The sequence below is a fragment of the Aspergillus ibericus genome, assembly GCF_003184845.1.
Source record: "Aspergillus ibericus CBS 121593 unplaced genomic scaffold BO80scaffold_38, whole genome shotgun sequence".
NCBI lineage: Eukaryota > Fungi > Ascomycota > Eurotiomycetes > Eurotiales > Aspergillaceae > Aspergillus > Aspergillus ibericus.
Genome location: NW_020292136.1, coordinates 150,704 through 176,667, shown reverse-complemented (window position 1 = coordinate 176,667; position 25,964 = coordinate 150,704). Strand labels below are relative to the sequence as shown.

The 25,964-nt window shown below is 42.9% G+C and overlaps 8 protein-coding genes across 8 annotated transcripts; 4 read left to right on the top strand and 4 right to left on the bottom strand.

Moving 5' to 3' along the window:
- Positions 1-446: 446 nt before the first annotated feature.
- On the bottom strand, positions 447-2,488 carry BO80DRAFT_427636 (uncharacterized protein). Its single transcript, XM_025720062.1, has one exon. It carries the CDS (start codon positions 2,409-2,411, stop codon positions 675-677), a length of 1,737 nt encoding a protein of 578 aa, XP_025572456.1. The 5' UTR covers positions 2,412-2,488; the 3' UTR covers positions 447-674.
- Positions 2,489-2,660: 172 nt separating this feature from the next.
- BO80DRAFT_427634 (uncharacterized protein) lies at positions 2,661-5,389 on the top strand. The gene is made up of 7 exons (XM_025720061.1): positions 2,661-2,957; positions 3,014-3,077; positions 3,127-3,509; positions 3,557-4,097; positions 4,150-4,188; positions 4,240-4,308; positions 4,359-5,389. Exons 2-7 carry the CDS (start codon positions 3,021-3,023, stop codon positions 5,247-5,249), a joined length of 1,980 nt encoding a protein of 659 aa, XP_025572455.1. The 5' UTR covers positions 2,661-2,957; positions 3,014-3,020; the 3' UTR covers positions 5,250-5,389.
- Positions 5,390-8,060: 2,671 nt separating this feature from the next.
- Positions 8,061-9,069, bottom strand: BO80DRAFT_480513 (RTA1 domain-containing protein; the record flags this gene model as incomplete). Its single annotated transcript, XM_025723346.1, has 2 exons — positions 8,061-8,659; positions 8,772-9,069. 2 exons carry the CDS (start codon positions 9,067-9,069, stop codon positions 8,061-8,063), a joined length of 897 nt encoding a protein of 298 aa, XP_025572454.1.
- Positions 9,070-10,144: 1,075 nt separating this feature from the next.
- On the top strand, positions 10,145-11,620 carry BO80DRAFT_447736 (Zn(II)2Cys6 transcription factor domain-containing protein; the record flags this gene model as incomplete). Its single annotated transcript, XM_025721628.1, has 1 exon — positions 10,145-11,620. The coding sequence occupies one exon, from the start codon at positions 10,145-10,147 to the stop codon at positions 11,618-11,620; it is 1,476 nt and encodes a 491-aa protein (XP_025572453.1).
- A 7,086-nt stretch (positions 11,621-18,706) lies between these two features.
- Positions 18,707-20,035, top strand: BO80DRAFT_480508 (FAD-dependent oxidoreductase; the record flags this gene model as incomplete). Its single annotated transcript, XM_025723345.1, has 1 exon — positions 18,707-20,035. The coding sequence occupies exon 1, from the start codon at positions 18,761-18,763 to the stop codon at positions 20,033-20,035; it is 1,275 nt and encodes a 424-aa protein (XP_025572452.1). The 5' UTR covers positions 18,707-18,760.
- Positions 20,036-20,062: 27 nt separating this feature from the next.
- Positions 20,063-21,103, bottom strand: BO80DRAFT_480504 (putative 3-hydroxyacyl-CoA dehydrogenase; the record flags this gene model as incomplete). Its single annotated transcript, XM_025723344.1, has 3 exons — positions 20,063-20,632; positions 20,689-20,975; positions 21,037-21,103. 3 exons carry the CDS (start codon positions 21,101-21,103, stop codon positions 20,063-20,065), a joined length of 924 nt encoding a protein of 307 aa, XP_025572451.1.
- Positions 21,104-22,208: 1,105 nt separating this feature from the next.
- Positions 22,209-24,219, bottom strand: BO80DRAFT_437222 (putative MFS multidrug transporter; the record flags this gene model as incomplete). The annotated part of the gene is made up of 7 exons (XM_025720994.1): positions 22,209-22,558; positions 22,621-22,988; positions 23,065-23,391; positions 23,460-23,666; positions 23,721-23,844; positions 23,915-24,048; positions 24,116-24,219. The coding sequence occupies 7 exons, from the start codon at positions 24,217-24,219 to the stop codon at positions 22,209-22,211; spliced, it is 1,614 nt and encodes a 537-aa protein (XP_025572450.1).
- Positions 24,220-24,463: 244 nt separating this feature from the next.
- Positions 24,464-25,537, top strand: BO80DRAFT_362428 (zinc-binding alcohol dehydrogenase family protein; the record flags this gene model as incomplete). Its single annotated transcript, XM_025716053.1, has 1 exon — positions 24,464-25,537. The coding sequence occupies one exon, from the start codon at positions 24,464-24,466 to the stop codon at positions 25,535-25,537; it is 1,074 nt and encodes a 357-aa protein (XP_025572449.1).
- Positions 25,538-25,964: the final 427 nt, after the last annotated feature.

Sequence of the window (25,964 nt, the reverse complement as noted above, 5' to 3'; positions counted from 1 at the left end):
TGCCGTAGATGATGGATGTAGGCTCGCCGTTAAGGTTCACTGCCTGTGTTCTTGTTGTTTGCCAAGTAGGAAGGGAGTCTCAGTCGAGAAATGAGACCCTCGAGGAGGGGTGAGTCAGCAGCGGTGCGGATAAGCGGGCCGAGGTATTTCCGAACCAACCCCTCTTATCCCATGATCCCTGAAGAATGATGTTGCATCTAAACAGTACTCTTACCATTAAATCCATATTTGTGACAACTATTGTGGATGAGAAAATATATATTTCCCTTGGCAGCTGCCAAATTTATTTTGTGTCCTGATCCCCATCAGGACATTCTTCGCCATGTCCGGTGCATCTCATCCAGCCTTGGAGTGACTTCACCCACCCTTTAATCGCCATGATAGGGTCCGGAATAGGGGACACGTGGGAAGTGTCTGGAATATGTATACTTTATAATGAGAGTGGCTGTAAGTATAACTAGTATAGAGTTGCCCTTTTGTCCGGATCTTTAGATTGGGGGCTTGAGGATGCACGCTAGACCCAAGCAAGTATCCAATTGCATTCATGATAATTGACATGAAAATGGTGGCCAATTTGATAAAGGCAGGCGACAAGCCATACTATACAGAAAAGGCCAAAGACGAAGAGAACGCTTTTGTACGCCCGATTCAAGCCACAAGCCAGTTCAACCATCCTAGCAGTTCTTTTCCTTAGAACAGCACGAGTCCAAAACCTGCGGCGCCTGAGAAGTATCCAAGCGACAGAAACACGACGCCTTGATCGGAATATCCGCCACCGCAAGGGCGAGCTTAACTGGCTGCTCAATCACAGCCGCTTCTTCCAACCTGCCTAAACGAACCAAACACTCATGGTATCCCTGCAGCGACCAGACATTATTGGGGTGTCGACGCGGACGAATAAGCGTACTATCCAGACCCAGGTCCGCCCGATAGATCAGTGCTGCTTCTTCTAGATGGCCCTGTTCCATGAGAAGGGCCGCGTATGCGTGACGGGTCGGCTGCATCCACGACCACGGTTCACTGTAGGGCAATTTATCCTCGATATCGATCGAACGGCGAATGGCCGCGAAAGCCTTGTCGTAGTTGGCGCAGCGATATTCAATCTCGCCCTCTAACATCGCTGCGGCGACTTGAAGCACGTCGACCATTTTGCCGTTGTAAGCGCGACGAGTCGTAGGGACGCGAGCCCATGCTTTGTGGAAGAGCTTCTCTTCCTCTTTGGCGGTGGCTATGTCCCCCGTCGCGGCAAAGGCTACGCCGCGGGCATAGTGGGTGACTGCGGTGGTGGCGGCATAGAGTTCCTGATCGTGGGGCAGCTCTTTGCGTTTGAGTTCCTCCCACATGCCGAAGCGCACCATCACATGCAAGCGGATAGGGACGAACTGTTCCAGCCAGTCAGCCATAGGCGGAGACTGGATCCGCATGACCTCATCGGGCAGTGTGGCTTCCATGCGAGTGACTGCGTCCAGGGCGGTCTTGGATTGACCGGCGAACATGGCTGCGTAGACCAACGAGTGATAGTCGTGCATGCGGTAGAAGGTATAGAAGTTGGCCGCTCCGGCTTTTTGAAAGTACCTGTCATCGGCCACGGTCGAGTTGTAGTTGGAGGCAATAGACCGGCGCCAGTCACCGATGAGGATATCCAAGTGGGTGGGCATGTGGTGGATATGACCGGCGGCTGGGACGAGGTTGCGCAGGTGATCAGCTGCATTGATGCCCAGCTCGGGGGTAGGTGACATCTCAATAAAGTGAATGTATAGGTGGAGTAGACCGGGGTGTTTGAGGGCACCGTCCTGCTCCTGCGCGAGCGCTCGTTCCAACACGGCTTTCACCTCCATGGTGGGGGCTTTGGGGTTCGGCTTGCAGGTGAACAGATCCCACAAGGCCCATGGGGTCATGTTCATCAAGGCGTCAGCATACAGGGCGGCCACGTCCAGGTCATGGCCAAAGGCGTCGTAGACCGGCTTCATGGCGGCAGCGTAGCCTTTATTGAGGGCCGGGTAATTCTCCGCCGGGTGGTTGGTGAGAAACCGGAACTGAATTGCTCCAATCAAAGCCTGTTCGAGGGGAGTCGCGGTGGCTGCGTACTCCTTTGCCTTTTGGGCGGCATCGTAGCCTCGTTGGACACAGGCGTACAGGTCTTTCGGATCGAACTTTTCCCACGGCTTGTTGTAGTTGGGGCCTACCGCATAGGCGAGACCCCAGTATGCCATCGCGCATGTGGGATCATGTGCAATTGCCTGCTCAAAACAGTAGGCTCCTTCTACATGGTTGAATGCGTACACCCATGTTAGACCTCGGTTGAACCAGGTCTGGGTGTCGGGGCTGTTGGTGGTGATAGTATGGGCAAACGAGCCCAAGTCGTAGTACTCAGCGCTGGCCGGGATGGGGGAGATTGTTCCTTGTGTCATTGTGGTGCTTTCAACAAAGAAAGGTGCCAAGAGGAGGGGTGTTGTGCAGAATACGAGAGGCCACGCGGGGTCTATGGCCTTCGGGTTTATATAACTAACTAGTTAGTTAGTTAGTGGTGGCCGGCTTATCTTATCAAAAGAGGGGAAGGGGGCCGTGCGACAACGACGGAAGTGGCGCAATAACATGATCCAGATGCTATGGAGCTCCGAGAAACCCTCTGTGAGGCATTGCAAGCCTCCATAGAAGTTATCATGATAAGGTCTCTTATTCAGCTCAGTTGAAAGAACCGACAAGATTACCAAAGGGGAAAAAAAGAGTGAATGGTACTTCAAGAATGGAAGCGGAATGAAATTCTGCCAGTCTACTCCGCCGGCCCACTTTCAAACACCGATAAAAACACTGAAGTTCCAGCCTGTTCTTTTGCACAGTCACCGTCATTTTAAGATCATGGGCTCTACTAAATAGCCATCGGCGGATTGAGGGCACATCACGCGACAGTGAGCAAGAATGCCATCTCGACCGGTGAAGCTAGCCTGTTTGGCCTGGTGAGTGACCAATACCTCAGGAATCGACGCCCGGACCGCCACTGACATCAATCATGGAAATGAATGACGGATAGCCGCGCCTCCAAAATCCGCTGCAACGGCCAGAACCCTTGCGCCAATGTAGGCGTGCTCTTGGAATTATCAATCCGAATGCAGCTGATTCATAAAGTGCTCCACCCACCGACAACAATGCCAATATCGGCCCAGTCGACGAGGGGGTGCTCGGCGAGGTGCCGCCGCCGCCGAGGAACTGGCCTTGAGAAGGGCTGAACGGCTGGCCAATGAGACCAATACTGGGATTCATGTCGAAGCTTCCGATGCGGATAGTGAAGGCTATCATCGTCGTTCGGAGATCGATGCAACTGTTCCTGTGCCTGTGTTGTTGCCATCCCCTGTTGAACGAGAACCCCAACGGTGCGGTCGAGTTCTAGACAACAGCAGCATAGGGTTTCCATCGGCACGCAGTGGGAGCGGTATCACCGACAATGGGCTTCTGCGCACTGGAGATCGTTCCGCATGGAGTCTCCGAGCTTACCGATGCGATCAGGATCTGTATGTCGAGCCTATGACAGCTGTTGTGAGACTGACTCGTTTCCCAGAATCAACGCGTATTACATTTTCATTCACCCTTATTTCCCCGTGCTACCCCCACCCGCAGAGTCCCAATATAGCGATAGGTACATGACATTAATTCCTCAGTCGCCTCACGCAAATGCCTCCCTTCTACCTTACTGGCCCACGTCATCACTGGGACTCGCCGTGGCGGCAATTCTTGCTCTGATCCCCCATCCTGGAGACGTTTATGCCGCGCACGAAGAAGCTGTCACACTGCGACGCTCATATGCTGATCTGTATGCGCGTTCAGCGCTGGAGACCGTGGAGGACTCCCTGGAGTCATTCTCTGAGATGGATCTGTCTAAGGGCCCACGAAGCACCTTGCATCCCGATGTTCCTCGAAAGATGGAGTCCGTTCTGGCATTGGGGCTTCTCACTCTGTACGAATGTTGTCAGCGAGGAAATGTTGCAAAAATGCGCGTCCGGGCAAACCAGGCCCTGACCGTCGCTATGGACCTTTCTCTGCACGGGCAAAAGTCGCTGACAGATTGCTTTGATGCGCGCAGGCGTTGTTGGTGGGGGACGGTTTGTCCTCCTGCTTCTCATCCGTGTTATAAAACCGTCCTGATCGAACTAGATCTCCCTCGTTTACCTGTCATCTTTAATGACTGCGTCGGTCTGCTTGTGAGACTTACTTTCACTATGTGAACATGCTAACCTCGTCTAGCCCCCGATCATAACCAGTGATGATCTCCGTATTACCATCCCATTTCCTGAAATTCGCGGGTGTCGTGAGGTGAATAATTACATGTCTTTACTTGACTTCTTCAAACTGACGTGCTCTAGCCATGGCCGCTTTTGATAAACGCACAAGTACTCCTTCTCCACAGCTGCTCCATTGAACGTCAGCTTATCCAGGGTGATAACAACAATAACAGCGACAACAGTAACAATCCTAGACTTCCCAGTTCGCTACGCGAAGAGATCAAAAGCCTAGACACTTCTCTCCTTGACCTCGCGGCTGAGGCAGACCGATACCGCTGCATTGCCAACTGCCAAGGCACCGAGGCTGACTCTGAGCGCATTCTATGGGCCACATCCAGCGCCCTCCTCCATATGGCTCGATTAGCCCTCCATCGTATTCGCGCCTTCCCAGAACCCTCAATATTCTTCAGCGAACAGTGTGATCTTCTTGCCAGCAACACTGGTCGGTCATCTTCTCGCCCCTTTCAGCTCTCCCCGTCCCGAATGAACGAGATAAACTCGCTGTTCCCTTTCACCGAACAGGAGTCAATCCGTATATGTCTTCAATCCTCCCTTGTCGTGTCGCGCATCTCTCGCCGCTTGCCGTCCCCGAACCCGGCGTATTCCGACGCGGCCGACGCCCCTGATGGAGAGAACACTGCTTCTTGGGTGTCGCGATCGCGACCATCGCTGGGCTCACCACGTTCTATACCATATCTGGCATGTGGCCAGCTGCAGTGTTTCTATGCGTTGACTATGGTGTTGTGGCGCGTCCGAGCGGCAGCCTACGCAGGGAACTTGAGTAGTGTTTACTATTTGCTTGATCGGCCGAGTGTTCAGACCGAGGTACAGGATGCAGAGCGACTGATGGAGGAGTTGCACTTGGGGATGGAGGCGTTGATGGCGTCCTTTCGGGCGGATAGTGTTTTTGAGGGGGTGGGAATGATGGCCAAGGAGATGGAGGCAGTATACAAAGCTACCATAATGGATTGACCGGAGTATTTAACAACCCGTTGTACTTACCCCTATCTCACCTTTCTATGCTCTTTCCTGTTTTTACCAGTCTCGGTTTCTTCCTATCGTGTTTTGTTTTTCTTGATTCAGAACGCGGGGTAAGATAACATGTAAAAAACACTAACATGACTGGGGTAGTCATGAGATATCGTTTATTGACTCCGTTCATTGAATAAAAGATATCCTCAGGCGCAGTATAAAGGAGTATATGAACGGTAATGTGCCAGCCAAAATAGCAATAACAGATGTGTTGTCAGCGATATAAACCAAATCCATACTCTGCCAAGTTGGTGCTTTTTGGTGTGGAGAATTCCTCGGTGACCCGGTGTTTGAATCATCATAACCCCTCTTTTAGTCTACATTGGGTATAGTGATTATTGAAACCACTCGCCAATTACTAAACCGTCAATTGGTAGGCTTATTGATATCTTTATCAAGACACTTCGTAGTATAGTTCCTGATTAGTTGAATAGAGAAGGCTATTGTCATGTTGAAGTCATATAATAATTAGGATGGCCAAATTAAGGCGCAATCTTTACAAAAGTGAACGCTTCGCTATCCATCTAGAGGGAGAACGTCATAAGACTACCGAGCAGTGCGTTCTAAGACTAATAGTAGGAAAATCAAATGGTGACAAGGAGTAATAATAGTTCTTTCTGCACAAACTTTCACCCAGGGTTTAATCTGGATTAGCTATAATGAGCCTAACTGTACTTGCCTTTCGTATCCAATCCGTCAATGAATGAATAATAATGCTTATTTATATCCAGTCCACAAAGTGACAAACTCATTTATATCAACAGAAGTTATCTCGCTAATCCATAATCATACTGAAAACTGTTCAACTTTAATTCACAGATCTTCCTTTAGCTCACAGTAGATAGATTTCTATAACAATACGCAAGATATTGTTTCATCTGATTCTACAAAATTTCAACTCTGCGATTTAATTGCTTCATCTCACGACAACAGCATATCCCTTATCCCCAATTCATCATTTCCCTTTCCTCCATCAGAAAGTATCACAATCTAGAGTCTAGACACCTACATCCACACAATCACCAGGACCTATGATGACAAAGATTCAGTCCAACCTTAATCTCATCTGCAGCCACGCCTTCAGCCAAAACACGGCCTATCACTGTATTAAACAGGTCTTTAGACACATATATTGTACTTTGACTACACCAAAACGCTAAGTAGTAACGGTAATCCTAACCCTCTGAGGCAGCGGTTTGAGAGAAAAGACCCGCTAGTAAGTACTGCGTCCGTAACCAGCATTGAAGTAAACGATTCAATATATCCGCCGAGGATATTATTAATTTTTTGGGGTAGGGACTTTATCGCGGTCTCTGATTCCAGGTGACTTTGCTCAGTGTAAGATATGGAATCGTACTATATTTTGAGAGCGGACTGCTTATCGGTGGTAAGAAGAGCGAGCATAACCAATAAAGAGTCAAAATATGGCCTGATATAATCCATCAGTGATGTCCTAATTAACCTCATTCAACCCAGGTGATTACATCCCAACAGCCAGCCAAAACCCGCAAAGATCCCATTGTGAATGATGGCCGTTTCCTCCGTCCCTTGACGCTCAATTAATGCCGGCCCCACTTGCCGTACCCCGAATTCCGCCAGGTTAATTGCATCTAGGGTTATGAGAATTATTTCAGTAAATCGCATCGTAGCGCAGAAAATATGATTCGTGAACCCTAGTACCTATTTGCGATATTGACCTTGGCGGGCCTAATATTGATATAAAATGTCTCAGTGGGGCTTTTATTCCTCGGGCATGTTCTCAGGGGAAGAATCCCTTGTCCGAAAGCCAGCTCTCGAAAGCATAAGACGGACGATACACGATACCGACCCTATAAAATAATTGGGGGCCAAAGGTTAAATAGGGTGTTTCCTGTTGAGGGTTGAGGATCCCGAGCATCGGCGCTAAGGCATGCAATAGCGGGACGATCGCAAGGTAGTATTGATTCGGGTTTAGTTGCCCAGATCATCCTAAACGCCTTGATAGGATGATGGGCCAATGGGATACCCATTTCAACAAGTCGATGTGTCAACGAGGTTTTTCTTGCTCCAGGCTGATACGCATGTCGTATAGAGAATTTTCTTCAAGGTATATTCAGCCACCTTGTTTGGGTTCACTTCATCCTGTGAATCCTTCTCGGTTTTAACCGTCTGACAGAGTGAGATTCTCGGCCGATAATGTGGAAGGATTTGGTGGCGTGCGGGTGCATTTGCTGCGTTATTTGTAGTTACTGGCTCGGAAGGAAGAAAGGTGGAGGATGGAATTTTGAAATTTGGGTGAAGATGTAGCAGTGCTTTGAGGGAGATTATCAGTCAGAGACAATGCGAAGCAGTTATCGGTTTACTTGACAGCGTCTCGCCCTTTCTACTTATATTCATGAGGGCCTGATGATCTTCCCGTAGGGTTTGGGACGAATCGGTAAATGACTATTACAGGACTTAACGGACTTAATGGGGTCTATTAATAGAGTGGAAACGACTCGCTTTTTTCACTGGTCGTCTATATGCTCTGTTATACCTCCAATGCAACTAGTCTAGTAACCGACGCGGTCCCACCCTACACTCTCTTGTATACACCAAAACCGTACCACATCAGAAATCTCGGTGGATAGGTCTCCAACACCTCTAGCCCAAATTCCTAGCAACTCCTTGGCATTCGAGTCATGCTTATCCCTCTCCAACCCAACCCAGCACGATGCCCACACGGACACGGACACGGGGATCACGGACCGACCCGATTCAAGCCTTTTTGGATCAAAGATTGAAGTATTCTCTCACCGCATGCTTCATCGTCTTCGATCGAGTGGCCATTTCCTGCTGCTCATCCTCGCTTTCTATCCGCTTCAGATGCGCCCCCGGGTGAAAGAACACATACACCCCCATAGACAGCACCATAGGCAGGGCATCCAACGCCAAGACATACCGCTGATGGGTAGCCAAATACCCTCTCCAGCCCTCAGTCAGCTCGACGGACCGGTACACGTTACGCATGATCATCATCAACGTAGAGAACACCGTGGCGGCGGCCACGAGGAATAAGGGTCGATTGGCCTGGAGCTCGGTACTACCACGGTAGAGGACGATGGAGAGTAGGAAGAAGAAAATCACTCCCGCGACGAGCTGAGCGATGATGCCTACCACCATGGTGAGCGTACCGGGTGTGGTGGAGGTGCCTTGGCTGAAAGCGGCCCCCGCGAGGCCTCCGCCGGTGGCTTGGGCGGTTAGGCAGATGACATCGATGAGGAAACAAATGAAAAGGTAGATGTGTGGAGGGAGTGGGGAGGCGTGTCGGCCCATGTGTTGAATTAGGACCCAGAGAGTCACGTAGATGCCTGCTTGGGTCCAAGACGGTCCTGTTGGGGGTTCCAGAATCAGACTAGGTGACCGGTTTGAGATATGGGATGGTGCACCCTGGTATACGAGGGAGGTGATGTGGGGGGGGGGCGAGATGGGAATCCAACTTACCCATGATCAGGGTGGCGGTCTGCATTAGAAAGCAGGCCCTTGAGTATGGGCAGTGGTAGCTAACAGCCCTGGCAACCCATCCGAGGACCTCGAGGACAGCGCCCATAATGAAGAAGAAGGTCCAAAAGGCGCGAGTGCGGATCAGGTGGACCAACTGAGCGATAGCTATCAGGGTGAATAGGGTTGTGAAAACGATGCCCCAAGCAAGGCTGGGTCGGTAGCCATAGTCACCGGGACTGACGGCGGGATCCCAGGCTGCACACGCCGGAATGCTCGAGAGGGAAGTATCAGACGACATAGTGGGTAACAGGAATTGTGAGCTCCTCGGACAGTCACTCAAGTCCTCTGGCTACCGGACTTGGTCTGGGGGAGACCGCTCTAATATACGCCCATACATCGCATCTTGGCGCCCTAAATGAACAGCTCCTGATAGTGAAGTGAAGTACCACAAAGACTGGGCATCAACACTGCATGTTTTGTCAGTTCCCTCCAATGATTACGTCCATTTAGACGCGCAGGGATTCTCTTCGCAAACAGCGTCCTGTTTGGTGGGTGAGAATCGAGCTTGTTTCATAGTCGGGTATGATTCCATGTCCTGGCGGCTACAATTGCCACAATCAATCGCACAGCATGCCCAAGCCGGTTAGAGCGAGGCTAATTATTAGGGTGTGACGGGCTCATCCTGGCTTTCAGACTAAACAATCTGATCCGTTTATCTAATCTCCTTCGAGTAGTCCAAGAAGCAGTCTTTATTTTCCTTTCCTGGACGCCTTCGGTCCATTCGGTTCTTCCGTGCCTCGTGTCGTGTTGGCCCCAGACTGTTTAGTGTTTCTGCTTAATCCCCACATAACCACGTTTGCGGCCGTGGAGCCGTCAGATTTTCGTGCGATGGGGCTTTCTCTGCAGTGTTGAGCGGGTAATATTCCGGTAAAATCAGTGGGACCGTGGCGAATCCTTCAAAGCCTTCTTCAATTCCCTTGGTCGTCAGATCTGGTGAGAGGCGGCGGTCTGCTTGCAGTTGCAGGGATCCCGTTTAATGTTGGAGACTTTGCTATCATTGACACCGATAACTTGCCAAGATTAGGACCGTAAGATTAAACGATAGGCCACCCGGTTGATTTCGCCTATTCGACCGAAGTTACCACATCCAGGAGGTCTTGGAAGATAGGCGAGACAGTAGCCCCTTCTCTCATAGCTCTTCTCCCACCTGAATAAGCGCTAATGAGGCCTCGGCCTCATTTAATGGGGTTCTCTTCGTTGAAGAAAAGTAAACAAAATAAATAAGAAGACAGCTGTTCCTGTAGAGACAACAAGGTCTAGTTATTCTCCCGGCATATCATCATACCCAGGACATTCTCGAACCCAGCTGCACGATGAATAACGCCAGCTTCGAGGATCACAATATTCCGTATCCTCCTGTCAGCCCCAGTCTCCGCAAGACTGCACATGTCACCAGGCGCATTGAGCGGCAGGCGTGTGATCGGTGCCATGGACACAAGGTGCGATGCACCCGGAGTCCAAATGGCTATGGACCGTGCATCCGGTGCCAACGCGCAAATGCTGCCTGCGTGCACAGTTTCCCAGTGCTTCGATCCTACCCTTCTCCCAGGGGTGCTCCGCCGGTGGCATCACGACCGCACAATCATGTGCGAACCAGCCCGCAGGTGCCTCAGATTTCTCCACAACTGCAGCATCAACCGCACTCCCAACATACTTCCTCACATGAAGGACAGCTCCTTACCCCCAGCACAGATCCAGGCTATTGGCCATCCTTCCCTCCTGGGTTACCCACCTCGGTCGACAATGATGTGGGGACGGGATCTGCGAGCTTCAAGCCCTACTCCTACCCCTTCCCCTTCCACCACCCCCAACAGACCGCCGAGACGGGCCGCGGCACGGCGATGCCTGATATCCTCCTCGAGCCGACAAACCAGGGAGTAGAGCGGGATCGATTCGACAATCCGTTTCTATTCAGCTCCGATGAACACTTAGACCAGTCACAGATCCCCTTCCTTCCATCACACGCCGAGTGGCCTGACAGTGAATCCAACAATACCAGTCCGAGTCAATCGTCTGTTCCCGATCTTCTTGGGCATAGCTCTCCGCTTCCACAAAACTCTCCGATGGAGACGGTGTCCCAAGGAATGCCGAGGGGGCGCAATGACGACACCCCCAATGGCAGTGGCGAGATGGAACAATTGAATCATCATGCCAGTGTGGATGAATGTATGCGACGTCTATTCGACTTGCATCTCAGCCTTTGCCAAATGCAAAACTGCAGTGAGGCGCGTTCCGATGAGATCAAAACCAATCAGGTGATCAAAGCATCGCAAGCCCTGGCTGTCATCATGCATGGCCTGTATATTCACGCCCACAACTCCTTGTCGGAGCGATCCAGTTCCAGCGGAGAAGGCGCCACCGCCCTTGCCGTCATCTCCTGTTATATCCATTTGCTCCGGGTGTATATCGACTTCGTGAAGGCTCTCCAGCAACATTCCCGCGCCGAATCGGCTCAAGGCATGGTCCGCGGACCCCACCTGATGATGCCGCCGTCGAATTCCGAGTTGGACCTCGTGCTGAAGGCCCAGCTGTTGTCTCATTTGCTGGATCGCGTCAGCCGCTATGTGCGGATGTATCTGTCGTTGTACGTAAGTCGTGGCGAGCAGCAGCAGGGAAGTGGCGGTGGCGAGGGGGGTTATATTCGGATTGTCGAACCGGTAGAGTTGCTTCTAGTCACCTTAGAGGAGCAGGAACAAAGGTTGAGGCAGGATTTGAGTTGCTTAGGAAGACAAACTTTTGAAATGGGCTTTGGCGTTGGTGATCATCGGACACAGGCTCGGATGAAATAGATATTGAGGGTAACCCACCAGTATATGTAACATAATTGCTAGTTCAACGCCATTATCCACTAAACAAAAGATAGTCAGACATACTTAAAAATGCTTAATGGCGTGCTAAGTCGATCCCGCCTATCCGTTAACCCCTGCCCAACTAGAGTATCGGTTCTGCATATGTCACAACCACTCATTCGTGGACTGAAGCCCCTTGATACCTATGTGGGCTACTGTGCAGTAGTAAAGCATGCTCTCGCAGTATCGTCCTTACATGCATCACTGAGCTAGCCTGCTCACAATGTGCCCCTGTACCCATTAGCGCCCAACCCCGGTCCCGACATAACCACAGGGAACTGAAACTATGGCACCAAAAAAAAAAAAAACAACAACTTACGCAGGAATCGAATTTTTGAAATCATATCACAATACGAGGCCCTAGAGGCCTCATCTTTTAATAAATTTCTCGTAACTCGCACTGCTATTATCTAATACTAATTTTATTAGATTATTGCAATGATAGTATTAAAAATACTTAACTAATCTAGTCTAGCTATCTCCACGAGGAAATCAGAATACTTCTAGGAATATACTTTAAATCTTTAATATAATATAAATATAATACTTAGGTACCTAGAAGTAAGCAAAAGCTCTTAGATACTTAAACTAGTCATTAATTATATTAAGAATATATAAGAATTCCTAGTAGATCTACTAAAAAACTTCTCTAGATATTTTTAATAGTAAAAGTACGAAGCTCTTTACATAAAGATTAAGACACTCTGTTAAAATATAGAAGAGTATATATATTTTTTAAAAATTACTATAAAGAAGTCTTTTTTCCCTATTAATATTTATAACTAGGCTAATATTACTATATAAAAAGATATACTACTACCTAGCTTAATATAATTAAAATTAATCTTAATAGATATATCCCCCTTTAAGCTAATAAAGAAAACTTAGATCATTATTAAACTTAATAATCTAAAAAATATGATTTAATTCTATAGAATACTTCTAAAGAATATCTTAGAAAAGGCTAAAAAAATATATATCTAAATTTACTAAACTAATATTTTTTTTTTTAGTTATTATAAAATTTATTACAGTATAGTAATTTAAATTAAATAACTTAAATCTTAATTTTTATTTTACTACAAAGATAGAGACTATCTAATAATATTTTTTATAAATATATAAACTCTGAAAGAATACAGTCATCTACTATCTAATTTAAAGAATTATAGTTTATAAAATATAAATTAAATTAATTAATTTTATTTAGTTAAAAAGAATTAGTAAAATCTTATTAATAAATAATATCTACTACTAGAATAATAATACTAAGATTTTTTATATATACTAGCTAACTACCTCTCCTCAAGATCTTAAAAAATAAAAGTCTTTAATAATCATTATTAAATTTATCTTTTTTATTCTAGTAAATAAAGTAATTAAATATAATATTATATAAAATTTTTAAATTTTAATTATAATTAAGTATAATTAAATATTACATATCTATTAATATTATAATTATTAATAATATAGTTATATAAGAAGTATCTATTTTAACTAAATAATCTACGCGTACTATATAAAGTATTATTAAACTTATAAATATCTATAAAAAAAAGTAAATAAAATTAAAAAACTAAAGTATATTAATTATAAAAATATATATTATATATAAAATCAGACGTGTTTAACTTATAAAAAAAATATAATAAATTATAATTAAATTTACTAAAAGATTATTTAAATATTATTATTTTATTTTTTTTTATTTCTAAACTATCTTATCCTTAGTGAGAATAATTTTTATAAATAAATTATTATAAGATAGCATCTCCAGAGATAGTAGTTTTAAAAATACTATTATATTCTCTATTTAATAAACTAATAATAATATAATAAATATAATAAATATAAAAATAATAGATCTAATATCTACTAAAACACACACAGCAGTGAAAGTAACGAACAAGAATAAATAAGCTAATTATAAAAATAAAAATAAAAAAGTAATAATATTAGTAATTCTTATAGAACTATAAATTAGATTAATTCTTAAATTTTAGATAAGCTAGTTATTTAACTATAAAATTAAATAATAGCTTATTAGAAAGAAAATAACAACTAGAACCACATATATATAATTAATAAGTAAAATAATTAAAACTACTAACATATAATTAAAAAAAATCTAAAGAATTTTATATTTTAAATCTAAATATAAATTTAAATACAGAGCATTAATAGTTTTATAAAGATTATAATTAGTCTAGTCAAAGCCCACATAAAAAATAATAAAAATATTAATAAAAATTAATAGTAATAACCCTAATTCCAACCTTTATATCTTAATATAAACCTCAAAAATTCTCTTTTAATCTCTAAAATAAGATTTAATATTTTTTAATTTAATATTAAGTAAGTTATTAAGTAGCTCCATACTTAATATCATAATATAATCTAAAAAATATAGAATTAATAATATAAAAAATAATTTATTATCTTACTATATTTGTCTACGCTATAAAACCGGAGAAATCTTAGAAATATTTAAATAATAAATAAAAAATTATTATAAATTATCTAATATAATATAAATAAGTTAAAGAATATAATAATAGAATACTTCTTATAAAATTCTTAAATCTTTAAAGTAAATATCATCGTAATTTAAAAACTATAAAAGAATTTTATTTTAAATATTATATATAATTTTACTTATAGCCACTAATTACTATATCTAATAACTATAATAAAGAATTAAATATAAATATACATATTCATCTCTAAGAAAATTAATTTAAATAAATAATAATATATAAAATACTTATATAATATGCAGGAGCTCTACTTTTATAATAAATATAAATAAATCTTATATTTATTAAATATATATAATAATAATAATAAAATAACTATAAATATTCTAATAAATTTAATCCTATCAGACAACAAGCAATTAAAAAATAAAGACTAATTTATATTAAATAATTTTAATCTTTACTACCTTACATGGAATAATAAGAATATAAAATCTAATTTTAAAATAGACCTACTACTAATTCTTATAAATAATATTAATCTAGATTTCTAATTTAAATTAGATATTATCACTTAGAAGCGTGCAGACTATTAAACTATAATTAATCTAGTTTTTAATATCTCTAAGTTAATAAACTATTTAATTATATATAAAATTATATTAATTATATATACTGACTCCAATCACCTCTTAATACCTATGATTATTAACCTAAATATATTATTAGTGAAACCGACACTAAGGAAGAATTAAAAAACTATAAATATAAAAAAAAATATATAAATTTATAAAAATAAATCTTAAAAAAGACCCGTGGAGCTACTTAGAAAATCTTATTTTAAAATAAATTAATATTATTATAGACTATCTTATAAAAATAATATAACACGCTATTATAGAGTCAACCCTATAGACTAATTCTAATAAATAAACTAATTCTAGATTTATTCTGGAATACCATAAAATAATAAAAATAATAAAAAAAATAAAATACGCATATATAAATAAATAAATAGAAAAGAAGTAGAAAAAATATATAATAATAAAAAATAAAAAAATAAAAATTATTAAATATATTTTATAAAATATTTATTAAAATACCATACGCAGGGTTATAAAAAAAATCTTATAGAATATAATAAATATCATAATAAGCTAAAAATAGAAGTAGGAATAATAAGATTATTTTAATTTTTAAAAATCTAAATAATAATATAAAGATTATAAAATAAAAAATAAAAATTTTTTAATAAATTTTCTTCCTAGAGTCTCTAGAAATTAATCTATCTAATATTAATATAATTAAGAAACTAAAGATCCTAGAATTTTCTTTAATAATAAAATAAAAAATATAAAATATTATTAAACATACCCCTGCAGATAAAATATTTAATATTAATATTATTTTTAATTATATATAGTATATATTAATTAATAAAAAAATATTTATTAATACACTTACTGTAATCTTTAATATCTATATATATATATAAAATATAATTCTAAATACTTCTAGAGATTAATTATAGTAATTTTTTATAAGAAAAAGTCTTATAACTTCTACTTACTTAAATTATATAGACTAATAATACTACTTAATATTCTTAAAAAACTACTAAAATTAATTATTATTATATATATTATATAAGCAGTAAAAAATATAATTTACTTTCTTATAGATATTTTAAAAATTATAAAAATATTTTAATTAATTATATAATCTAAATAATCCTTAATAAAATCTATAATATTTAGAGGAGAAATCACATCACCAGCTTATTATTATTAAATATATTAGAGATATATAATTATATATTATATATATATCTTTTATACAATCTCAGACAAGCAAAATTAAGTTATTTTATATTATAAATAATAATATTTTTATATAACCACATTACTCAGTTCTAAATATAGAAATATATTAATAAATTATTATTAATATTAAATAATATTTTATAAGACTTATCTATCTTACTAATCCTATTTCTATTATTTAATAATTTTTTTTAAACCTACTCTAAATTCCACCCGGAAAAAAAGATCTAAATATTTAATTAAATAAATAATATAATTATTCTAGTTATTTCTAGAAGTTACACTACTAATAAGTAGCTACTTAAGAAAATCTTTATTAAAACTAATATATAGTTATAATATTACGCATTAAAGTTTATATTTAATAAGTTTAAATTTATTTATTTTAGAAATTTTTATACTCTTAATTCTAATTTAAATAAATTAAATAAACTATTAAAAATTATTAATATTTAGAAATACTATAAATAGAAGGACTATAATTACTTATTTATTATAATCTTTATTAATCCACTAATTATTATTTAATCTTTAAAATTAGTTTAATATCTCGGTATCTAGCTTAATAAGATCTTTTTATTTAATATTTACTAGGCTAAAACTATTACTAAGATTAATAAAAGCTTTAAAACCCTTTAAAATATTATAAACTTTATATAAAATATCTTAGTTACTCTTATACACAAGATCTACTATATAATAATTATTTTATAATTATTATATAGAATTATTATATAGTACAGTCCTACTAGTTAATAAATCTTTACTAAATAATAGACTTATATAGAGACAAAGTTTATTAAAATCTAAAAATATATAATTATTCTAATTAATAAAATCTTTAAGAATATAACTACAACTATATTTAATATTAAACTTTATTTATTATCCATAAAATAACTTATATAGTAAATAATTAAAAAAACTATCTTATATATTCAGACAGAGCTAAAGATTATTTAATCTTAAGATTTAAAATACTAATATTATAAAAAAACATTTATACTTAGAGATATGAGCCCGTTTAAAGTCTTTAAATAAATAAAAAATATAATTTTTATCTCCACCACTCCGCAACAGGAAAAAGTATAAAAAATTTATAATATATTTATATTAATCTTTTAAGAGTTATATATTTAAAATAATATTTAATTTTATAAGACTGTATTTACTAATTATAATTAACTTTACTATACTAATACCGCTATCTTATATATAGATAGTAGTAATTACTATAGAGATATAAAAACTTTTATAATTAGCTTCCATGTTAAATAAGTTTAAAGAATATATCTAGATATTAAAGTAGATTCAACCATATATATAATTAAATTAAAAAATATTAAAATAATCTTTATTCTTGTGGAAAGTATCCTACTAAAATATAATTTTAATAAAATCTATATTTTTACTAATAATTAGGCTGTAATCTAAATAATAAAAATCTCTAGTTATCTATTTAAATAATTATATATAAAAATTATTTATAATAAGTTTAAAACTCTGTAAGGTACAGATCTTATAATTTATTAAATCTTTATTTATATAAAGATTAAAAAAAATAAAATTATAAACTTTAAAATAAAATAAGTAGCAGAATATAAGACTAGACTAAAAAAATAAATAATCTAATTTATATTTATTATTAAGAAAACCGTTCACAGTAAGTTCCAGAAGAAATAGACTAAATAGTAAAAAATAAAATATATAGTAATATTAATATAGAAACTAATTAAAACTTCCTCTAAGAAAAAAATACTAATATTCTATAAAAATATTTTTAAAATATATATATTTATAATTATATAGATGCGCACGCATAGGATCGGTCTAGTATACTTTCTATATAAAGTTAAAATATAAAAAAATAACTAATATAGCTGCGGGGAGAAGTTCTAGATTTTTAAATATATATTTTTAATATATTTTTATTTTATAAGACTATATAATCAGATACCAGATAAAATTATTATATAAAAATCTATTTCAAAAAATAAAATTATTAATTATAATTTTATTATATTAGATCTATAGGTAATCTATTATATTATTAAATTTATACTATAAATAAACTTACTCAGATAATTTAATTAGATTAAACTTAATCTTAATCTTAATTTTAATCTAGGTTAGGAACACATAAGTCTCAAGACTATAGAAATAGATACTAAAAACACTAGATAGAAAGATTAAATATATTCTATTTAAATTAGCAGGAAAAACCACGCATATTAAAAAAAATATGTATATTAGAAATAAAGAAATAAATAAAAAATAGAAAAAATAATAATTTATAAATAGCTAGCTAGATAACTAGCTAGTCAGCTATAATACTTATTTATAATTATTTTTATATAACTTTACTTTACTTTTATTATATCTAGTTTAGTTATATTAAGTTATAGTAATAACCTTCCTACATTGTAGCATGCGTTATTTTATATGTTTACTATGAGTTTGAGGGATTTGATAGCGTTCGGGGCCATATTCCTGTTTTAAACAGTGAAGCACCTGCATAGCTAGCATCTTACTTAGTGGGCTCGATCAGGTATAAGAATATGAATTGAATTGAATTGAACTATGGCACCAACCCACCAACCAACGCATCCCCTAAGATAACCACTAGATCCAAACCGGTATGCACTGCGAGCCCCTCTCCTTCCCCCTGGTCAATCAAAATAAAGGGCCCTCTCCCCTCCGTCATTCCCAGAATCCTCCATCAACCCCTCCTCCCTCCCTCCCAGCCCAGCCCAGTCAGCCCCTGATCAACACCCAAAATGCCCCCTCCCAAAATCGCCATCATCGGCGCCGGTCCCGCCGGCCTCTTACTCGCCCGTCTCCTCTACCGGAAGCAAATCAACGTGAGCGTCTTCGAAGCCGAGGCGTCCCCGCACGCGCGAACCCAAGGAGGGACGCTCGACCTGCATCCCAAGACCGGTCTCGCGGCGCTCAAAGCCGCAGATCTCTACGAGGAGTTTCTGCACTTCGCGAGGTTCGAGTCCTCGTCTTTGACGATCACGGATAAACATACCCAGCCGTATTTCCAACTTCCGTCCGTGTTGGCGGGGAATCCGGAGATTGATCGGGTGGAATTGCGTGGGTTGTTGTTGGGGTCGATCCCGGGGGAAGTAGTACGATGGGAGCATCGGTTTAGGGGGTTTGTTGTGGATGGGGAGAGTGGGAAGGTGGAGGTACGGTTTGAGAATGGGGTTGTGGAAGGGGGGTTTGATTTGGTGGTTGGGGCGGATGGGGCGTGGAGTCGGGTTCGAGGGGGATTGAGTTCGGCGTCCTCTACGCAGCAGGAAGCTGTGGTAGAGCCGGAGTATTCTGGGCTTGCGGGATATAATATGTCGATTCCGAATGCGAGGGAGAGGGCTCCGGGGTGTTGTGAGCTCGTTCGAGGGGGGAATTTGTTTGCGTTTTCGGATGGGAGGTCGATTATGGGGCAGAAGATGGGGGATGGGAGTATTTATGTTTCAGTTTGGGGACGGTATTCAGAGGAATGGGCTAGGGAGAAGAGAGGACTGGTGTTGGGCCTGTCTAGGGAGGAGATCGTTGAGGAGTATGTGGGTTGGAGTGAGGAGTTGTTGGACTTGATTCGTCTGTCCGAGGGCAGTATCCGCATCAATGCCTTCTATATGTTGCCGGTGGGGTTCAAATGGACTCATCGACCTGGGATCACTTTGATCGGGGATGCAGCACATCTGATGACACCGGTTGCTGGCGAGGGTGTCAATATTGCTCTCGAAGATGCCATGCGTTTGGCGGAGGCCATCACTAGTTCATCTTCAACCCCTACCCGGGCATTGGATGATTATATTGCATCGTATGAGAGAGAGATGTTTAAACGAGCATTCAGAGCGCAGAAACTGACGCAGAAAATGATGCAATGCATGTACTTCACCGAGGGAGCACCACGCACCGGGATCGAAAACTGGGTGATTGCCCGAGCGGCCCATGACTGTCATCCAGTTGCGGAACCAGTTGTGAGACCTTTTCTAAAGGCCGGGGTATATAGTCTGTACTTTGTCTTCAAGCGTTTTGTACGATAATGATCCCATCTCAACATCCCGTACAATCTACTCAGTTGCCTTGGAAGCCCAATACGCCGCGGATCCCGGATGCGCCATCAACAACTTCTGTCCTTCCAGCCAGCTCTGACTCTGACTCTTCCCCATCCAGATTTCTCGCGTATCGTCCAACCCGGCCTCAATATCCCACCCTCGTCCACCTTCTACATAGATCGTCTTTCCGTTTCCCTCTTCACCAACAGCAGCCAGTCCCACAATGATCTGCGCCACCTCGGATGGCTGATTCATCGGCAGACCGGCTCTTTGCCACGCGTCTTGAATGTCATCCACCATCCCGGTTGCAGACATCCACGGACAGACAGCACTGACACTGATTCCATGGGAGGCGGGTAGGGATGGTCTGAGGGCGCGCATGAGCCCGAGCACGCCGTGCTTAGCAGCGCAATAAAGCGGCATGCCGGGGGACTCGGTGAAGCCGGCAATCGAGCTGACGAGGATGAGGGATTTGTCGGCTGAGTCTTCCTCAGACGAAACGCCCTGACGGAGGTAGACTGCCGCGATTCGCGCAAAATAGATGGTGCCGAGGAGGTCGACGTTGAGGGTTGATGGTTCTGGGATCTGGATATCCTTAGTCCCAAGCGTTCATCTTCCATATGATTACGAGAGATACTCACTGTCTCAATACTCTCCAGATTCAAGCCAGGGTGAAACCAATTCGTCTGCTCCGAGATCCCCGCAATGGCAAATGCATGGTCAATCCGTCCATGTTTGCTATAAGCCACCTTGAAGAGATTCAACACCGACGAGTAATTCGATACATTTGTATGCACGAAGTGTACTCGGTCCCGATACCTCTCTTCAATGACATTTGCGGCACTTCCATCTCGATCTCCAAAGACCACATGTGCTCCGTTTTCGTACAGGAGTGATACGGTCGCTGCACCGATGCCATGAGCACCTCCTTATTCAGTATCAATCAGCTGGTGCTTTAAAAATACGGACTTAATTGAGCAAGGGCATACCGGTCAGGACAACCACTTTGTCGTTCAGTCCATAAAAGAGGATAGGTTCTGGATCGAAACGAGCCATGGTTGATATTCCACCCTCGTGGTGTGTGATTCGGGTATGCTTTGCTCCAAAGTGCATTCAAATGCATTACTGTAATCTCAGTCAATAAGCTTATTCTTCGGCTGGAGCCCCAATGCTTTCTTATCGCCTGAGGGTCGCCTCGCAAACCCACCCTAGGAGCGGTTAGTTAGGGCGCGCGGACATCGGCGCGTGGATCGGCGGGTTGGGCTGTCGGACCGCCGACGCGGTGGGGCCAGGGTGACTAGTTTCTCGTCAGGGTTTAGTCTCCTTAAAAATAGGAGTTTGGAGTGATACTGGAGAGGTTGTAGAGATGAGGCTGAATTGGAATTGACCCGCTGGTCAGGCAAGCAGCGTGTGTTGCAAAGTGGTGCGCATCAATATATATTCTCAGTTCTGTGGGATTGTCGGGGCCTCGCGCGAGTGGCCTCAGGCCCCTTCTCTTTGCTTGGAGGCGTCGCTTTATGTAGTTGAGTCATTTAGGATACACAAACCTAATGTAATCACTTGGATGTGGTGGATAGTTTCTATTAATGTCCTCAGTGGAACACCATGAAGTTTTTCATTGAGTCCTTGGTGTCGCATGTAGATGGCCTATATTTTCTAGAGGACATAGTGAATCTCTACTAAGATGAACTTGCTGGAGTCAGAGATCTTCAACCACGTTACATGGCATAGAAGATAACATATATTTATTCATCTAGCAGGAACATAAAGCTAAGACTTGAGAATTTTGGGCTGTTCATAGAACATGATTGCAGCGTCGATATATGCTGTTCCTGTTGCAAAAAAGTGGGTATTTTTACAATATATATATATATATATATATATATATATATTAGTTTGAGGTACACAAACTCAGGATCCTGACAATTATCATGAGATAATATACTAGAGAAATGTCTAGAGACGAGCCAGCTGCTATGCCGTGAGATTCCCCGATAGTCCAAAGTTGATATATATAATCTGTTGGTCGCATGACTTGACAGTTTTGGAGCGTTGCGTTAAATTATGTTGGTGTGTAGAGAAGCACGGTACTGCAGAAGGAAATTGGAAACTATATAATTGAACCGCGGGTTCCATTTCCACCATCTACAATATATCCTCCCTAACTCTCCGACGCCAACCGAATCGCCTCAAACATCCCATCCACTCCTCCCCGCTTGCGACTAGCCCACAGCAGAAGGACAGCAATGAGGACATTCGCACCCGCAAACGCAATTAAGACCTGAAATCCACTATCATACCCTTTTCCATAGACTGCACGGATCTTCAGCACCTGCTCTGCCGTCAACCCGCTCAGATCGTCCAGCGACTCCTTAACCCGACCCACTAGATCCGGAGCTAGAAACAAGGGCAGATCGGCGTCGAGTTTGGATGTTAACATGCTAGAGGTGATGGCCAACCCGATACAGCCTCCCATGGCACGGAGCATGTTCATGGCTCCCGTTGCGGATGCTATACATGTATGGTTAGCATGGTTCGGAAACATTCCGGGTCGTCCTTTCTCTCAAACGTACCTGTATCACGCGGAAGAAAACTGATTTTCAGCGCAAAGTACTGGGTGGGCGAGATGATCCCCAGACCAGCACCCATGATGACCTGGAATCCGAATTCGGTGGCAGGCACGGATTTCTGCACGGGGAGATGGCTCAAGCATGCGGTGGCGATGAGGAGAAAAGCGCAGCCGAAGATCAGCACAGAATAAGTCCACTCCGGTCGTTTGCTGAGGGACATGCCTGCAACGAGGGAGAAGAAGGGCATGCATAGGGTTAATGCTAGCTCTAGCACACCGGCTCTAGCTGCGCTGACACCGTTGACGGCTTGGAATCGTTGCGGTAGGGTGATGATCGCAGTGTAGAAGGCGAAGCCGGTGAAGAAGATGTTTCTGAGAGAGAAAAAATCAGTTTCGGTCATGGGAGATGCTACGCGATCGGTTCAGTAGTTTGGTAGGAAGGACTCACAAAAGCAGCAACCCTTGCATGGAATCGTACAAGAATCGGACAGGAAAGATGGCCTCCTTTGCGGATCGTTGTACCCAGGCTTCGTAGGCGAGGAAGGCGACGAGTCCCACAATGCCTCCGGTCAATGTGCCAATAATCACACTGCTCTTCCAGGTGTATTGCGATCCGCCTTCTTCCAGAGCAAATAGAAGGGGAATCAGCCAGGATACAGACAAGACCGCCCCGACCCAGTCTAGTTTAGCGAGTGTTTTGAGCTGGAAACTGGTGGATGCTGGGGCAGGCATCATCGAGCCGAGAATGAGGATGGCTATGGAGGAGATAGGGATACTGTGGGCGGAAATGTAGTGAGTAGACGCTACGCGATGTCAACAGATAAGGGGGATCAATCAACCTACTTCATGTAAAAGATCCATCTCCATGTGGTGTTGTCGACAATGACTCCTCCAAGCAGAGGACCAGCCAGGTTGGACAGAGCAAAGACTGAACTGATAATCCCCGAGTACATGCCGGTCTTGCTCAGGGAGACCAGTTGTAGGATTGCAATGAAGACCAGGCAGTACAGGCCAGACGCCCCGATACCCTCGATGGCGCGAAATATGATCCTGTTACTCTCGGTCAGGGCACAGACAGACGGTCTACGAAACAAGACAACTCACAGTTGTTCCATGGACCTTGCCACACTACAGGCAACCGAGGCAACGAGAAACAGAGCATTGCAGGCCAGCAGCAGCGGCTTCAATCCCACCACGTCGCTAAGTTTGGCCAGAATGAGGACGAAGGCTGTTCCCATCCCACTACATCAGCCATTGTTTTGTCAGGGGTACCGCAGGTCAGGCCGAAGGGGTGTCACCATTGTATGTCAACAGGTACGCGGTCACGATCCAACCCGACTGATCATCGCCATGAAAGTCGCTAGCGATGGAGAGTAGCGCGGTAGAAATGATGGTGCTGTCGAGGGCGGCGAGGAAGAGAGAAATCCATAGTCTATGTTTGCCAGGAAAGAGAGTCAGCTTGACTGGCAACCCGATTGCATCCCAAGACTCATACATACCCAGCTACAATAATGTTCAGACGGAGTGGACTGAGAGGAGGTGTTGCCTCTTCCGACGGGTCTGACGACGGAGCAGATTCTGAAATTTCCTTGGAGTCGCTCATGCTGGTTAGGGTGGGTACCGATGAAGGCCTCACGCGTGCGGCGCCCGGGAAGGGACCGGCCAGCATTTTTGTAGGCGCTGATCCTGCCCCTGTCGGTGCCCAAGGTCGGTCCTGGGAGCCTTCCGGTCGATGGGGCCAAAGCCCAAGCCCGGATCAAGTATTTACAGGCAGTGCAGCAGCATCAGATCCCCTTCGGCTGAGCAATCCCTTTCTCCTCCCAACAGAAACTACCTCCATCGACACAATGCCGGCAATCAATCCCTCTCAACGCCAAACTGCCGTCGTAGCAGCTGGTCTAGGAGCTTATGCTATCGCTCACGATCATCCGATCCCGTCTATTTCCCCCGACCAAATCATCATTCGCACTGCGGCCGTGGCTATCAATCCCGTCGATGTCAATACCGTGGACAATTTCGCCTACACGGACACCGCGGCAGGCTTCGACCTGGCTGGAATAGTCATAGCAATCGGGTCAGCTGTGGACTTGGCAGTTCAACTTCGCGAAGGTGACCGGGTCTGTGCCGCGGTGCAGGGAATGAACCCTCTGCGGCCCACCGACGGGGCCTTTGCGCAGTACGTCGCCGCAGACGCCGACCTGGTGATGAAAGTCCCCTCCGACATGCCCCTGGAGGAGGCTGCCAGCCTTCCAGTTGGGGTGGGCACCATCGGACTAGCCTTGCGATCGCTGGGACTAGACACAGCCGGACAGAAACCCGCGGTCGTGTTGGTGTATGGTGCCAGTAGCGCCTCGGGCACCCTCGCTTTACAGATGCTACGCCACGCCGGTCATCATGCCATCGCAACCTGTTCGCCCGCTAACTTCAACCTGGTGAAAGAGAAAGGGGCGGAGGCGGTCTTCGACTACCGATCGCCGACCTGCGTGGCCGACATTCGCGGTCACACGCGCAACAGCTTGCGCTACGTGCTGGATTGTATCTCGGAGACCAGCTCCATGGAATTCTGCTACGCCACCATTGGCCGCGCCGGCGGTCTGTATACGTCTCTCGCGGTCTGTTCTTCGCGGGTCAAGGCCACGCGTCCGACTGTCAAGGCCGACTGGGTCTTTCATCCAGCTCTGTTTGGGCGCGAGGTGGCGTGGCCTAATCCATACAACCGAGTCGCTGACCCCAACATGCGTGAGACTGCTCGGGAGTTGTATGGGGAGGCTCAGTTGTTGCTGGACCAGGGGCTGTTACGCCCCCATCCGATTGAGGTGCAGGAGGGGGGATTTCCGGCCATTCTGGACGCTATTCAACGCGTGCGGCAGAAGGATGTGTCAGGGGTGAAACTAGTGTGTGCCATTCCCCACCAGGAGTGAGCCGATGTCAATGTACATACGTGAATGGATTAGAAACAGGGGTTTGGGGCATCGGGGGGAGGTCGGTGGTCGGTGGGGGGTGAGATCGGCGGGGGTATCGGCGGTGGGGCGCCGTGCCTTAGGGCTTATGCAGGATTCACCCTCGGAGCTGTCAATCTACATTTTTTGTTTCTACAACCATTCTAGTGCTTCTCCTGCATCATGTACTATTCCTCCAGAATGCAAGGCTCTTTCCACCCACGTGGAGGGAATCAACGCAGAGCCTCGTCGCGTGGAAGGATCACCGGCGACTGGGGGCGGTTTCCACTTCCGAGCGCATGCTGCCGAGGAACATCTCTATAAACCAGGGAGCACAGCACCGTAGAGCATCCGGATTTCCCATCAAGCTCGCAGAGTATTCCCCCACACCTTCTCGTGAATCTGCCTA